Below are 15316 nucleotides of genomic sequence, written 5' to 3'. Positions count from 1 at the left end.
AGAGCAGGCAAGATGGCGTAGAACAGGGGGAATTCTGTCTGGCTACAAACACTTCCACGGCTTACTGGACTCCTAGAAAACATTGAAGGGTAAATTAGAGCTAAATAATTGTACAGAATGCTGAAAGCCAGGGCTCCTGGCTGGAAACAAACTTTATGGGAGTATGGGAAGCTTGGCCACATCCATGGTATGTAGACATCTAGCTAACTAAAATGATGATGGACAGCATCAACCTGCATGTGTGAACAAAGACACCGTGTTTTACATCTGCCCACAAGGAGCTGGGGGGAGAGATAAGAGATGGAGCTAAAATAATGGTAGGCAAATACCAGCCCGAGGGCTGGATCCAGTTCACCAGAGTTAGCCCTTGGAGGGCTGCCACTGCTATATTGACTTGTGCCTCTGCAGGTACAGGCACTTACTCCTCTCATTGTCCACAGATAATCATTCCTGTTCAATGGGAACTGTGTGAAACAGAACAGACCGGGACATTGTTCGTGCCGCTTCCATTGTCTGGGAACAGTGACCTGTGGCCAATGAACCCCGGGTGGGCCCAAGTGACCTGTGGCCAATGGGGGCTGAAAGCACCCGTACCTGTGGAGGTGCAGGTAAATACAGGGGCCCACCAGGAGGTAATCCTGGTGAACTGTTGCCATCTTGAATAGTCACCGAGAGGTAGCAGTGTTATTCTGTAACTTCACAAAACAAGCAAGCAGTTGTGTAGCACTTTAGAGACTAACAAAACAATTTGTGATGAGCTTTTGTGGGACAGACCCACTTCTTCAGATCTGGCAAGTTCCAATCCAGAGAATGTTCAGTGTGTTGCGAAGTGCGATGGAAAGTTTTTCAGAGGATGTTGACAGCACATCACTCACATGGGAGAGAGCAAGAGAAGGGGAAAGGCAGTGGAAGTGCTCATGGAGGCTGCATTTTGCCCACTGTGGTAGTGTTCCCATGCCTCAGAGTTGGCAGAAACTTCTCTGCATGTGCCTCTTCATCAGTAACAAGGTTTCTGCTGTCAGAATTTAGTTAGCTCTTAAGGAAGTACCAGGAGAAATAAACTTGGGCTCAGTATTCCCAGAGAGTGATATAAAAATAAATATATAATACGTGGCTCGATACCCTCCCCCGGAGAGCCAGGCACCCCCAGGTCTCTGCTTTAATGTAATACCGCTCCCCTCCAGAACCAGGCCATGCCCAGCTCCCTGCTATACCCCAATCCCCCACCCCTCCTCTAAAGCCAGGCACCCCCAGGCCTCTCTCCCCTGCTCTAACTCAATGCCCTGCCCCTCCTCCTCCCCCAGAGCCAGGTATCCCCCCACTCTAACTCAATGCCAGCGACTCACCAGAGCCACCACTGCTGCTGCCCCAGAGCTGCCATCACCATCACTGCTGCCGCTCCGCACTTCTCCCACTGGGGGACTGTGCACAGAGCAGCAGATGGCACTTCCAGCACAGCTCTGAGGAGCTGCCGCTTTTAATAGCTTAAAGAGCCTATGCGGCTCAGAGCCACAGAGTGGCCACCCCGTAATAGCTCATGGATTTGCACCTTAAATGCAGGTGGAGTATTCTCTGTTTACTGCAGGTGTTCTCAAACGGGGTCACAAGTCCTCAAGCGGGTTATAAGGTTGTACGTTAGGGTGGTGGTGATGAGCTCTCAGTCTGTCTCTCCAAACCGTACTTTGCCTCCAATATTTATAATAGTCTTAAATATTTTTGAAAGTCTTTAATTTATGACAGGGAGGGGGTGAGTCCAGACTCAGAGGCTTGCTGTGTTGAAGGGTTCACCAATACAAAAGTTTGAGAACTACTGGTCTACTGAACAGTGCAGTGTCTGGAAGTGGTCTTCTGATCTCTTCCACACACACTTAATAAGTGACTGTGGGAACCCTGAGTAAATAATTTCCTCCTCTGTGATCCTCTTTACCCCTCTGCACAATGAGGATGATGATATTGACCCTATAAGTGTGCAGGGGGATTTAATTTAGAAACGTCTTTGAGTTCCTGTGATGCTGACCTTTAGCTGCCCCCTCTTGTTTTCCTTCTGCAGTATTGATGGAAGGTGTAACTTCCTGCTCAAGTAGACATAACCCAGCTAGATCTGACTAAGCTTATGCACTAAAAATAGCCATGTAGCCACAGCAGTGTGGACAGCAGGAGAGAGACTATCCATCTCGTGTACAGTAGAACCCTGAGATAACTCGCACTCGAGTTGCGCTTATTTCGGGTTAATGTGACTCTGAGTGGCGGGGAGCTGGCTGGTTGGTTTCCTGGATTCCCTGCATGGTGGGCAGCCCGGAGCCAGGTGCCAGCTCCCTGCCGCTCCGAGGAGTGGGGAAACTGAGCAGTGCCGCAGCCAGGCTCTCAGCTGCCCGCCACTCTGAGGAGACAGGGAACTGACCAGCATTGCTGTGCTGATCAGTTTCCTGGCTCCCCCAATTATGTGAAATTTGACTTATGTGGCATTGTGCAAGAACGCAATCTCCGCCTAAGTCTGGGGTCCACTGTACAATCTCATCCAGGCAGCCAGCTCATCCTGTCACCTGTGCTTTCACTCTATTTTTAGTGCACTTGTTCAGAGCTTGTGCCTTGCATTAGATACCATGCTGGTGTTGGAATCTGGTGCTCTAATGACCACAGAACTAAGGTCATCAACAGTTCTGTTTGTGCTAAGCTTGGTTATTTCTGTTTGTAAAGTTTTAAAAGTGACCAGCAGTGACTCAGTGAATTATTTCTGTGTAATTGGTTCTCCTTGGTGCAGGTTTTATTTCTCTCTAAATGGGAAAAGAAATCCAGCTGGTCACTCCTGCTGTGAGGTCAATGTAGAGAGTTGTACGATTCACACAATTTCAAAACGTTCCTGTGCTTTTCCTCGTGGAATTCTGGGGAAGACAGTGAAAATGAGAGGCCCAGGCAAACTCAGCAGTGACATATACAGAGGCAAGCTGGAGAGTAATCCACAAAAGAATCCCCTGTGAGATCAGTGTGTGTACAAGTCTCAGAAGTAGGAGAGACAGCAAAAGAGTAAGGGTTAAGAAGTGAGGCTTCAGTTTTGTTTTTTGGGAGATTCTGCCAGCTCCCCTCCACGTGCATTGTGGGAGGATTCTGGGAGCTGTCCCTGCAACACTGTATGGGAACCAAAGTAGGGAGCGGCAGCTGCAAGTGGCTCAGAGCCACCCAGCCGCCTGTTTAAAAATGGCGCTGCTGCCGGCTCAGTGGGTTGGATAAAAAGGCTCTGCAGGCTGGATTCTGTCCTTCAGGCCACGTGTTGGACACCCCTGATTATAGCAAATGCGTCTCCTTGGTTGAGCATGGTGGGAACATAAGAATGGCCATACTGGGTCAGACCAAAGGTCCATCCAGCCCAGGAACCCGTCTGCTGACAGCGGCCAATGCCAGGTGCCCCAGAGAAGGAGAACAGAAGACAATGATCAAGTGATTTATCTCCTGCCATCCATCTCCTGCCCCTGTACTGAAGGCTAGAGCACCATACTTTACACCTGGCTAATAGCCATTTATGGACCTAACCTGCAAAAATTTATTGAGCTCTTTTTTTAAACCCTAATAGAGTCCTGGCCTTCACAGCCTCCTCTGGCAAGGAGTTCCACAGGTTGACTGTGCGCTGTGTGAAGAAAAATTTCCTTATATTAGTTTTGAACCTACTACCCATCAATTTCATTTGGTGTCCCCTAGTTCTTGTATTATGGGAAAAGGTAAATAATTTTTCTATATTCACTTTCTCCACACCATTCATGATTTTATATACCTCTATCATATCGCCCCTCAATCGCCTCTTTTCCAGACTGAAAAGTCCCAGTGTCTCTAGCCTCTCCCCATATGGGACCCGTTCCAAACCCCTAATCATCTTAGTCGCCCTTTTCTGAACCTTTTCTAATGCCAACATATCTTTTTTGAGGTGAGGAGACCACATCTGCACACAGTACTCAAGATGTGGGTGTACCATAGTTTTATATAGGGGAAGTATGATATCTTTTGTCTTATTATCTATCCCTTTTTTAATAATTCCTAACATCCTATTTGCTTTACTAACTGCTGCTGCACACTGTGTGGATGTCTTCAGAGAACTATCCACTATAACTCCAAGATCCCTTTCCTGATCTGTCATAGCTAAATTTGACCCCATCATGTTGTACGTGTAATTTGGGTTATTTTTTCCAATGTGCATTACCTTACACTTACCCACATTAAATTACCCACCTGACAAGTCCCAAACAAGAGAATTTGCCAGACCAGGGGAGGTCAGGGCTTCTGCTACCAGGTGCCCTGTGCTTCTGGGGGGCTGCCGTGGCCTTATCCTCAGCCTCCCTGGGGACACCAGCCTCAGCCATTCTGGCAGTGTAGGCAGGGCGCTCTGTCTCTGGCCTCTGTGGGGCAGGCAGAGGCTCTGCTCCAGCCCTCAGGGGCACTGACTCTGGCTGAGCTGCTGGTCCCATCCCCAGGGCTCCATGGTCTTGGAATGTCCGTGGTCCAGAGACTCCTGGATTTAAGAGGTACAACCTGTAAGCATGGTTACCCCTTTTAAGTCATATTGATTCTTTCCCCACAACCTGTGTTCATATGTATGTCTGATAATTCTGTTGTTTACGATAATTTACTGAAGTTAGGTTTTCCAACCTGTAATTGTGGAGATCGTTTATGGAGCCTTTTTAAAAAAAAAAAAGGGCTCCATGCAAGCTATCCTCCAGCCATCTGGTACGGAAGCTTTGAATGGACTGTTTTGTATGCTGGACAATCACTTTACCTCAGTCGTTAGATTTTTTTTTTAACCTGTTTTGTTGTGTAACATGGTTGCAGAGGTTTAATTCAAACACTCAATTAAGCTTTGTACCATGGGCTATAAATGGCAGCCTCCCTGAGTGCATGTGGGGCCCAGGACAACTCTTCACCTGTCCCATGCTCCACGCCTCCCTGCCCCTGCCCCACCCCTTTCCCGTTCTGCCCCTTCGCCAGTGTCCTGACCCCTTCTCTGTCAGCTCTGGGCATTGCTTGAGAAAGAAGGGCTGGTTGTGCTGATGCCAGCCCCCATACCACCCCGGCCCCACATTCCCCTGAAGTGTGGGGGCCCCCCAAAGCGTGGGACCCAGGGTGACCACACCATACCATCCAATGGACAGGATGGGTCTGGCTATAGGGATTATAAATGAGATGAATACATATATAGCAATATTTCCCAACCAGGGGGACATACACCCTGGGCGTGGGGCGGCCTTACACGCTGGTCTTGCAGGGGATACATCAACTCATCTAGCCCTCGTTTTACAACAGGGTTCATAAAAACACTAGTAAAGTCAGTGCAGTACAATCCATTGTTTGTACTGCTTCATATGCTTTATGTTGAAATGTGGGTACAATATTTTTATTCCCATTCATGTATTTGATAATAAGATGGTAGAAAATCAACAAGTTTTCAACAGTAGTCTTCTGTGATATTTTGCATGTTTTTGAAAGTTGTTTTTAAGTGAGGTGTAACTTGCTTGTGTGCAAAACAAATCTCACTCCTCAAAAGGATATAGTAACCTGAAAAGGTTGAATGGCACTTTTTTCAAACCTGATTGGTTTAGGACCATGTTTCTCAACTGGTGGTGCACATACCCTTAGGGGTACACCAGATAAGCTGGGGGTACTTATAATTTTTTCAAAAGGGCGAACTTTATAAAAAAAAAAAAAAAAAAAGGTGCCAAAACATTGATATACAGTAGGGGCTCAACATTTTCTAGGGTTCCATGTTGAGAACCCTTGCGAATGTTGAATTTCATGAATATGGCTCCCACCTGGAGCCTGGCTGCCGGCCCTCCTGCCTGGGGGGAAGTGGCAGCTGCCACCCCTTGCGAATAATTGGGTTCGCAAATCTTGAGACCCTATTGTATAGCATTGTCAAGAATTTTATCAAGTCTGAACACTAAATATGCTCTTACTAACTGAACGCCTAATATCTGCTTTTATGATGCTCACACATACATAAACAAGACTGATTTCTAGTTATGCTTTTCTAAGGGTTCAGTGAAGACTGGGCCTTACTTTGGCATGAGCTGGCACTTTGTCTGCCAGTATCACAGGATCCTTGAGAAAAATCTCACTTGTAAATGAAATTCCCGCTCAGAAAAACAGGAGAAAATGCCTCCTCATAGCTAGCTCTTCAACGTGCTGCCAGCAAATAAGGAAGTGGGTGGAGAGCGGGAGTCATGAGGTACTAAGGCTGAGTGGCCAGGGATGGCAGGATTACTCACACTAAGGCTTTTCATGACTTGCTCCTGGGGTGCATTCCTGAGAAGATCTCTTCTTAAAGCAAAGCAAGTTTCATTCCTCAGAAGTAACTTGAGCTGTGCCTCACTTTTCAGTGGAGTGGCTAGAGGCAGGCGAGGCAGAGCTTCCTGCCTTCCAGCTGGTGTTATTTGTACCGAAATAGTCCTAGAGACCCAAATTCAGGGCTCCATTGTGCTGCACGCTGTATATATACTTAGTAAGAGACAGATCTTGCTGCACTTCATAATCTAAATAGGGCCAGACTGAGCGAGAGGGGAAACAGAGGCCCAAAGAGTAGAAGAGATGTACCCAGCTTCCCACAACAGGTCAGCGGGAGAGCTGGGAACAAAACCGAAGTTTCTCAACATATTCCCTGGCACCCTACCAACTAGACAATGCTGCTTTTTGTAGTGCTTTGGCTCTCTGCTCTCTACAAGCACCACTGTGCCCCATATTCTTTTAGAGAATGTGAGGGGTGTGTGCATTGCAGTGCAGCTGGGGGGTGGGATATAATATAACCTCTTCTGTTTTGGACTAGAGTGAGTCATCGGATGGTTGCCTTCCACACACGGTACCAGAACTCCCATGAATTCCAAAGCAACAGGAAGCTCATCAACTTTTGATATCTCCCAACTTCCTGACTTACTGTGACAGTCCTTCAGTGCCCTTCATTTTCACGCTTCTGAGGTGTACAGTGAGAGGGCTGCATCAGAAACGTTGCTGAGGGAGCGTCTGGCAAACAAGCAAGGGCTACGGGCATGAAGTCTGCCATTCTTCATCTCTTCTACAAGTTCAAGCTGCTGCTACTCTTCACCTCGTGCCTGATAGTGGTGGCTTGGGTCACCTCCAGTTATCTTGTGGGCACTGTACAGGAGATGCCCAAAGCAAAGAGCTTGGTGGAGAATTTCAGGGCGGCAACTATGCTCTTGAAAGGGAACCAGAAAAAGACGACCACGTCAACTGTGGAAGTTCCCACAGTGAAGTCCACCATGAATCACTGTCCTGCTGTCTCTCCCTACCTGCGTAAGTGGTTAAGTTTTCAGTATCTCTAATGAATGACCTATGCTTCTGTACTACTGATTCCTTGATTCCCCTGTGATCATCTCTCACCTAGATGCTTTTTCTGTGAGCCAGATTCAAAGCAAGTGACCGTTGTATAACAGATAAACTGCACCCTCTCAACAGTGAGCTATCCATTCATCTTAGAAACACTTAAGAGGTATGAAGAGATGATGTGTAGAACAATTTAATACATTATAAAGAGAGTTTGCTGGGTCCACACCAGGCCCAGTGGTGGCGCTTTGGCCAGGTTAATCAAATTAACTCTGGTAGCTCATGTTTTACCTCTATAGCTGTCTTCCTGCCTTCACTCAGAAAGGCTAGCAAAAAGATGGAATGGAGGACATTTCTACTTGCCGGTGAGACTAGTCTGGCCCATATGCACTTACTTGCTACAGCACCCAGTTAGATGGGGGTCAAAAGAGGGGATGGAAAACCCATCAGAAATAGTTGCAGCAGCCTGGTATCTGGATACTGTGCTTCTCTGGCAACTGTAAGTACTGGTTTACTGAGCTCATGGAATCCATACTGTGCTTTTCACTGTTTAATCTGTTAAATTTGCAGTGCTTGAGTATGGCCCATCTTCTGAAATGCATCTTGCAATGTGCTCAGCTCCAGAATGATAATTCAGAAGGAAATGGGCCTCTGCCTATAGCTGACTTGCTTGCCATTTCCATTGTTTCACTTTTTCTTTCCTCTTCTATTTGTGCTGGGCCCTGCTGTTGATTTCTCCAATCCCCACAAACCTTACACTTCCCCTTTCCACCTCCATGACAGGTGTGAAAACCCTGGTGGAAATGAAAGGCAGCTTCATAACAGTCTTTGTCAAAGGAAGATACAACGTGATTATTTTGGGAATTAATGTTGCCTTCTTGACTATGGGTCAAATGGGCATCTTTAGAGGCTTCCTTAGACTGGTCATTTTTATTGGTACAGTAGCTCCATGGAACCTTGAGATTTGCCACATTGTCCCATCATACACTTCTCAGCTTTATTGCTATGGTGTGCTTTCTGTGTTAGCAGCACAAAGCTTCTATGCCGCATTATCCTTCTGGTATGCCCATGCCCATGCATGCTGTTAGAGGTGCTGACTTTTTGTTTCCTTTTCCTGAAGAGAGAAATGTTTTTTCCTGAGGATTTTTTTCCATCAAAACTTTGCACCCATTGTGTGATTTCTTCCCCCTCTGTGTCAGCTGAGGCTATGATGAAAGATCAGCACCGCAGCCATTGACTAGGTATATGGGCATGGGGATGTTGGACTAGTAAGAGAGCAGGAAATGGCTAAGTTGATGCCTGACCCTAAAATAGTTACATCCTTCTGTGTCTCTGGTTAAAGCCATGCTGATTTCCCGCACTTCTGCTCTCACACCTCTCTCCATTCATGTTCCTTTCCTTTCTATTCAAGATCATGGTAAAGCCAAGACTGTCCTTGTGATTGAGTGGGTCTCCCTTCATACATCATTGACATTCCTTCTTCAAGTGAATAAATGCTAAGAACTGCAAGTAACCGCACCCTCCCAGAACCATGCAGAGCCTTTATAGCACTCTCCATTCCATTTGATCTGAGAAGCAAGATAAACCAGAATCTGGGATTGTACCCAGGGTTTTCATGCTATCCTATGGCCTGTGTTATGCAGGAAATCAGACTAGAAGATCCCAACAGCTCCTTCTGGCCTTAAAATTATAAATGCTAGAGTACAGAGCCACTCCCCTGAAGGCACTGTAGTGCCCCGAAACCAAACATGAATTCAGAATGCTTTCTGTGCTTCTCCTGCAGAGGGCCCCGCCCAGCTCAAGTTCAAAGCTTTCCTCACACTGGAAGAGGTACAGAAGGAGAACCCTCAGGTGGCAAAAGGCCGGCATCACCCTGCAGAATGCTCAGCGCTGCAGCGAGTGGCCATATTGATTCCACACCGCAATCGAGAGAAGCACCTGTTGTACCTGCTGGAGCACCTCCACCCATTCCTTCAGCGACAGCAACTGGACTATGGTATCTATGTCATCCACCAGGTGAGGCAACCATGAAGGCAAGAGAACTATCTGCCTGGAAGGGATGAGTAACTGATTAACTCCTGTGCATCTCAAACTCTTCTACTCTTTTCCTCCCCAGGGCTGGATTAACCTTTTGTGGGGGTAGCACCAAGTATTGGTGGGCCCCTAGGGCAATGGGGCGTGGCCTGAGGCTGGTGCTTCAAGAAGAGCATATGGCAGGGGTGGCTTCACCCTGCCCAACCCAGTGTGTGGCTACTATTTACAAATCAGTAGTTGTCAGACACACAATGGCCGGCATTGAGTTAGAGCGGAGGAGGCTGGGGGTGCCTGACTCTGGAGGAGGGGAGAGGGATTGGGTTATATTGGGGAGCTGGGAGTGCCTGGCTCTGGAAGGGGGGAGGGGAATTGGGTTATACTGAGGAGCTGGGAGTGCCTGGCTCTGGAAGAGGGGAGGGAAATTGGGTTAGTTTCTATTTGCTTTCCCTACAGACCTTTATTGATGTTGTGTTTACACTTATACTTGCTTTACAATACTTTTATTGTTCACAAGTGCTTAAATCTCCTCCTTCTCCACCTGTGAATGACAAGGTTCTCTGTGCTTCAGGTTTTCCGTATAGAAAAACAATACTTTCCCGTCTTGTAAAGTGTTCTAAAATCAGTGGAGGAGAGAGTGCTAAATTTATAATTTATGTTTGTGTAACTCATGCTAATAGTTGCATTTACACTTTGTGCTTCCTAAGCTACATGGTTGTAGCTCTTTCATTACTTTGGATATTCTAAGGCAAGAACAGTGATGGGTGTAGAATAGTATCACGCAACTTAGGCTACTTCTGGACGTACGATAACCTATGCCTTGTCTGACTCTATCCATGACTGTTCATGATAGGTAGGAGATGAACAAACACCTCACAAGAGTGCGTGCTTTGATGCCCACATGTCATGTCAAGGCGTTGCTCTTTGTTTGGAGTGAGAACTCAGTACAGGATAAAGGTTATGAGTCGTGACAGATACTATAAACTATGTGATTAGGATGGAATCCAGCCAGTTTGCAAATCACCTTTTAATGCATTGATGGGTGCCTTGTTGTTTTTCCTTTCCTTTTTCATAGGCCTGCAGTACCAAGTTTAACCGAGCTAAACTGCTGAATGTAGGCTACTTGGAGGCCCTGAAAGAGGAAAACTGGGACTGTTTCATTTTCCATGATGTGGACTTGATACCGGAGAATGACTTTAACATTTACATGTGTGACAAACAACCAAAGCATCTCGTAGTTGGCAGGAATAACACTGGGTACAGGTAGGAATGAAAGAGCTTGGAGAATATTTTGACAAGTAATTGCCAGATTATTGGTAACATTCTCCTTTCTAAAGGATTCTTAGATGGGTGCATTCCCTGCTATCTCCTGTGATACCGTGCCCTTCTGTGCTGCCTCACATCCAAGGACATAAATGAATCTAGTCTCTCCAGTCATCAATGAGGTGGTTCACTGTGGTCAGCCCTGTTTCTTACCTGAGGAAATGGAGGCTCTTAGGGGACTAAGTGATATACTGCAGGTTATGTGTAGACAATGTGGCAAAAGCAGGAATTCATGTCAGGTCTTCTGGTTTGGTGATTTTTTTGCAGGATCATGCTCCACGGAGTTGCTCTGATAACATTTCCTCTTCTGTAAGATCTCCACATCAGCCCTGCTTTTATGGAAGAGGTAACTGTACTAGAGCAACTTTTGAGGGATTATCCTATTTCTCCCTAATTGTTTGTACAACTCACAGCAGAATGGGATCCCGATGTCAGTTGGGGCCCTCTGTTGGAAGGTTAGGTATGTTAAGGCATGGGTTGGAAATCTTGGTTTTAATTCTTGCTTCTGCCACAGACTTCCCATGTGAGCTTGGGCAAGTCAGTTTTTAAAAATTTCTGCCTCTCGTGTACCCATCTTTAAAACTGGGACAAGTCTTTCCTACATCTCAGCAACTTCGTTATCAGGATCTGAATCTCACACATACATGCTCAGGAGAGCTACGTAAGAGCCAGATAACCAGGTAATTCCAGGCTTGTTAGGGCTCTTTCAAAACCCCCTCAGAAGTCCCGTGGCATCTTATAAACTTTACAGAATTTTTGGAGCATAAGCTTTCATGGTTAAAGACCTGCTTCATCAGATGCTTTGGAATGGAGATTCCAGGAGCAGGTATAATTATACAGGCTTGTGAAAAGAAGGGAGTACTAATCAAGAGGAAGGCCAGAGCTGATGAAGTCAATTCAGTCAGGGAGGATGTGGCCTACTTCCAGCAGATGATGTGGTGGTGTGAACACCAAGAGAGGAGAAACTGCTTTTGTAATTGGCCAGCCACTCCCATTCATTGTTCAGTTCTTGATTAATGGTGTCAAACTTGCAAATGAATTGCAGCTCTGCAGTTTCTCTTTGGAGTCTGTTTTTGAAGTTTTTTTTGTTGTAAGTTGGCTACTTTTAAATCTGCTACCGAGTGTCCAGGGAGATTGAATTGTTCTCCTACTGGTTTTTGTATGTTACCGTTCCTGAGATCTGATTTGTGTCCATTTATTCTTTTATTTGGAGACTTTCAAGTTTGGCTATTGTATATGGCAGAGGGGCATTGCTGATACATGATGGCATATATTATAGTAGATGTGCAGGTAATGAGCCCTGATGTTGTGGTTGATGTGGTTAGGTCCTGTGATGGTGGTGTTGGTGTAGATATGTGGGCAGAGTTGCAACTGAGGTTTGTTGCAGGGATTGGTTCCAGGTTTAGAGTTACTGTGGTGCGATCTATAGTTGCTGGTGAGAATTTGTTTTAGGTTGGCATGCTGTCTGTAGGCAAGGACAGGCCTGCCTCCCAAGGTCTGTGAGAGCGAGAGATCATTGTCCAGGATGGGTTGTAGATCACTGATGATGTGCTGGAGAGGTCTTAGATGGGGCTGTAGGTGATGGCCAGGAGTGTTCTGTTGTTTTCCTCCTTAGGTCTGTCTTGTAGCGGGTAGCTTCTGGGTACACGTCTGGCTCTGTCAATCTTTCTTCACTTCCTTAGGTGGGTATTGTAGTTTTAGGCAAGCTTGATGAAGGTCTTGTAGGTGTTTGTATATGTCTGAGGGATTAGAGCAGGTGTAGTTGTACCTTTAATGCTTGGCTGTAGAGAATGCATCATGTGGTGTGTCCTGGACAGAAGCTGAAGGCATGTAGGTAAGCATAGCGGCCTGTGGGTTTCTGGTATAGGGTGGTGGTCATGTGACCATCACTTATTTGCACAGTAGTGTCCAGGAAGTGGATCTCTTGTGTGGACTAGTCCAGGGTAAAGTTGGGGGCCGAGTAAAAACTGTTGAAATCATGGTGGACCTCTTCAAGAGTTTCCTTCCCATGGGTCCAGATGGTGAAGATGTCATCCATGTCGCGCAAGTCAAGGAGGGGCACTAACGGACAAGAGCTGACAAAGCATTCCAGGTCAGCCATAAACATTTTGGCAGACTGTGGGACCATGTGGGTACCCATAGCAGTGCCACTGATTTGAAGGTATAGATTGTCCTCAAATCTGAAATGGCTGTGGGTGAGGATAAAGTCACAAACTTCTGCCACCAGTTGTTCCTTGGCATCTTCATGGATACTGTTTCTAATAGTTTGAAGTCCATCTTCATGTGGGATATTGGTGTAAAGGGCCTCTGTATCCATGGTGGCCAGGATGGTGTTTTCAGGAAGGTCACTGTGTATTGTAGTTTTTTTAGGAAATTGGTGCTGTATTGAAGATAACGTAGCCTCTGAGTAGAGTCTCCACATATCCAGGCAATCCTGTGGTGAGAGTGCCAATGCCTGAGATGATGGGGCATCCAGGACTTCCAGGTTTACGGATCTTGGGTAGTAGATAGAATAATTGGGGGGGAGGGAGTGGCACATGACCCCATGTAACCCTCCCTCACCTCTGTTTGAGGGGGCAGTGCCCCCTGCACTGCCCCAAACTACACCCATTCCCCTTCCCTCCTTCCCAAGTGCTCACTCCTTTCTGTCCCTTCTACCCAAAGCAAATGCAGAGGCCTTGGATGGGGAAGAGGGAAAGCAGGGGCACAAAGAGGCACGGTATGGCTGGATCCAGGGGAGAGGAAGCAGAGTGAGGGTGGGGGCTAGGCCAGAGCATGGCTGGGACCACTTTCTCTGGGTACTTGACCCTCAGTGCACCCATGGAGTTGGTGCCAGTGAAACTGATCCTTAAAATGCAAGAGCCTATATTGGGGTGGGGAATATTTGACCCCGCCCTACAAAAATCAGTTGGGGGCCACGCATAAGCCAAACAAAACAAAACCTCTCACTCAACTTACCGGGGTCCTGAGGCTAGTAGATCTTTGTGGGGCGCCATGGACTCTGGGTTCAGGCCAAAAGGAGTTGGTAGTGGGGTAGAGGATTGAGGGTTGAGGCAGGAGGATGGGAGTGAGAGGAAGTGTGAGGGCTCCAACTGGGGGCCTTTGGGTGGAGGAAGGAGCTCCAGGCCAGCGTCCAGGAATTTGGAGTGCAAGAAGGGGCTCAGGACAGGAGGTTGTGGTGGGGTATCTGGGAAGGACCGAGGGTCTAGGAGGGAGTTAAGGACTTGAGGTGCAGGAGGAGGCTCAGGAGGGGGATTGGGGTGTGAGATCTGGGAGGGAGTTAGGGCGCAGGAGGGAGCTCAGGGTTGGAGTGTGTCAACAAGGAGGGAGCTAGGTGGAGAAATGGGCTCCAATGTGTGGCCCTGGGTAGGGGTGTAGGGTCTGGGAGGAAGTTAGGATGGAGGAGGGAACTCAGAGTTGGGGGGGTGGAGGTGCAGAGTCTGGGAGGGAGTTCAGGATTGGGGCAGGGGATTGGGCTGGGGGGGCCTTAAAGGGGGCAGCTTCCCTTTGGTGTGGGAGAAAGCAGGTGACTCAGCCTGGGCTGTGCTGCCCTGACCACACTTGCAAGCACCACCTGGATAAACTGGAGGACTGGGCCAAAAGAAATCTGATGCGGTTCAATAAGGTGAAGCGTAGAGTCCGGCACCTGGGGCGGAAGAATCCCAAGCATTGTTACAGGCTGGGGACCGACTGGCTCAGCAGCAGTATGATGGAAAGGGACCTAGGGGTTATGGTGGATGAAAGGCTGGATATGAGTAAACAGTGTGACCTTGTAGCCAAGAAGGCTAACAGCATATTAGGGTGCATTAGGAGGAGCATTTCGAGCAGATCTAGAGAAGTAGTTATTCCTCTTTATTCGGCACTGGTGAGGCCACATCTGGAATATTGTGTCCAGTTTTGGGCCCCCCAGTATAAAAAGGATGTGGATTTGCTGGAGCAGGTTCAGCGAACGGCAACAAAAATGATTAAGGGTCTGGAGCACAAGACCTATGAGGATAGGCTGAGGTATTTGGGCTTGTTTAGCTTACAGAAGAGAAGACTTAGAGGTGATTTAATAGCAGCCTTCGACTTCCTGAAGGGGAGCTCTAAAAAGGAGGGTGAGAAACTGTTCTCAGTGGTGTCAGATGACAGAACAAGCAGTAATGGTCTGAAGTTGAAGAGGGAGAGGTGTAGGTTAGATATTAGGAAAAGCTACTTCACCAGGCGGGTGGTGAAGCATTGGAATGCGTTGCCTAGAGAGGTGATGGATTTTCCATCCCTAGAGGTTTTTAAGTTCTGGCTGGACAAGGTCCTGGCTGGGATGACTTAGTGGGGGTTGATCCTGCTTGAAGCAGGGGGCTGGACTAGATGACCTCCTGAGGTCCCTTCCAGCCCTGTGATTCTGTGAACTCGGTCCCAAAGGTCCTCCCAACCCCTGCCCTGACTCCCCCCACAAGCTCCCTGCCTCCTGCCATGACACTTGCACACCATCACCCTCAGCCAGAGCCACCCTGCACTTAAATTTCTTACAGACATTGTCATATCCTAGCTCTCCTGCCCTGGGGCAGGTGTGTATCGATCCACAATCAGAAAATTGTTCTCTTTCCTTTCCATGTACTTTTGTAGCCAGCCTTGCTGTCCCCCTTCTGATTTGGAGCACTTGGGA

At 47.4% G+C, this 15316-nt stretch overlaps 1 protein-coding gene across 11 annotated transcripts in view; it reads left to right on the top strand.

Moving 5' to 3' along the window:
• Positions 1 to 15316, top strand: part of B4GALT4 (beta-1,4-galactosyltransferase 4) — a 63892-nt gene that overhangs the window by 39416 nt on the left and 9160 nt on the right. For 9 of the 11 annotated variants that reach the window (XM_075000489.1, XM_075000436.1, XM_075000427.1 and 6 more), the window contains 3 exons: positions 6803 to 7287; positions 9101 to 9333; positions 10424 to 10611. In XM_075000489.1, the coding sequence (XP_074856590.1) occupies positions 7023 to 7287; positions 9101 to 9333; positions 10424 to 10611 (686 nt within the window). In that variant the 5' untranslated portion in view covers positions 6803 to 7022. Of the gene's footprint in view, positions 1 to 433; positions 609 to 3572; positions 3714 to 6802; positions 7288 to 9100; positions 9334 to 10423; positions 10612 to 15316 lie in introns of those variants that run through there. The other 2 variants (XM_075000480.1, XM_075000472.1) reach the window with 2 other exon arrangements.

This window comes from Carettochelys insculpta, chromosome 1 (genome assembly GCF_033958435.1).
Source record: "Carettochelys insculpta isolate YL-2023 chromosome 1, ASM3395843v1, whole genome shotgun sequence".
Classification (NCBI taxonomy): domain Eukaryota; kingdom Metazoa; phylum Chordata; order Testudines; family Carettochelyidae; genus Carettochelys; species Carettochelys insculpta.
This window is presented reverse-complemented; position numbering and strand designations above follow the sequence as displayed.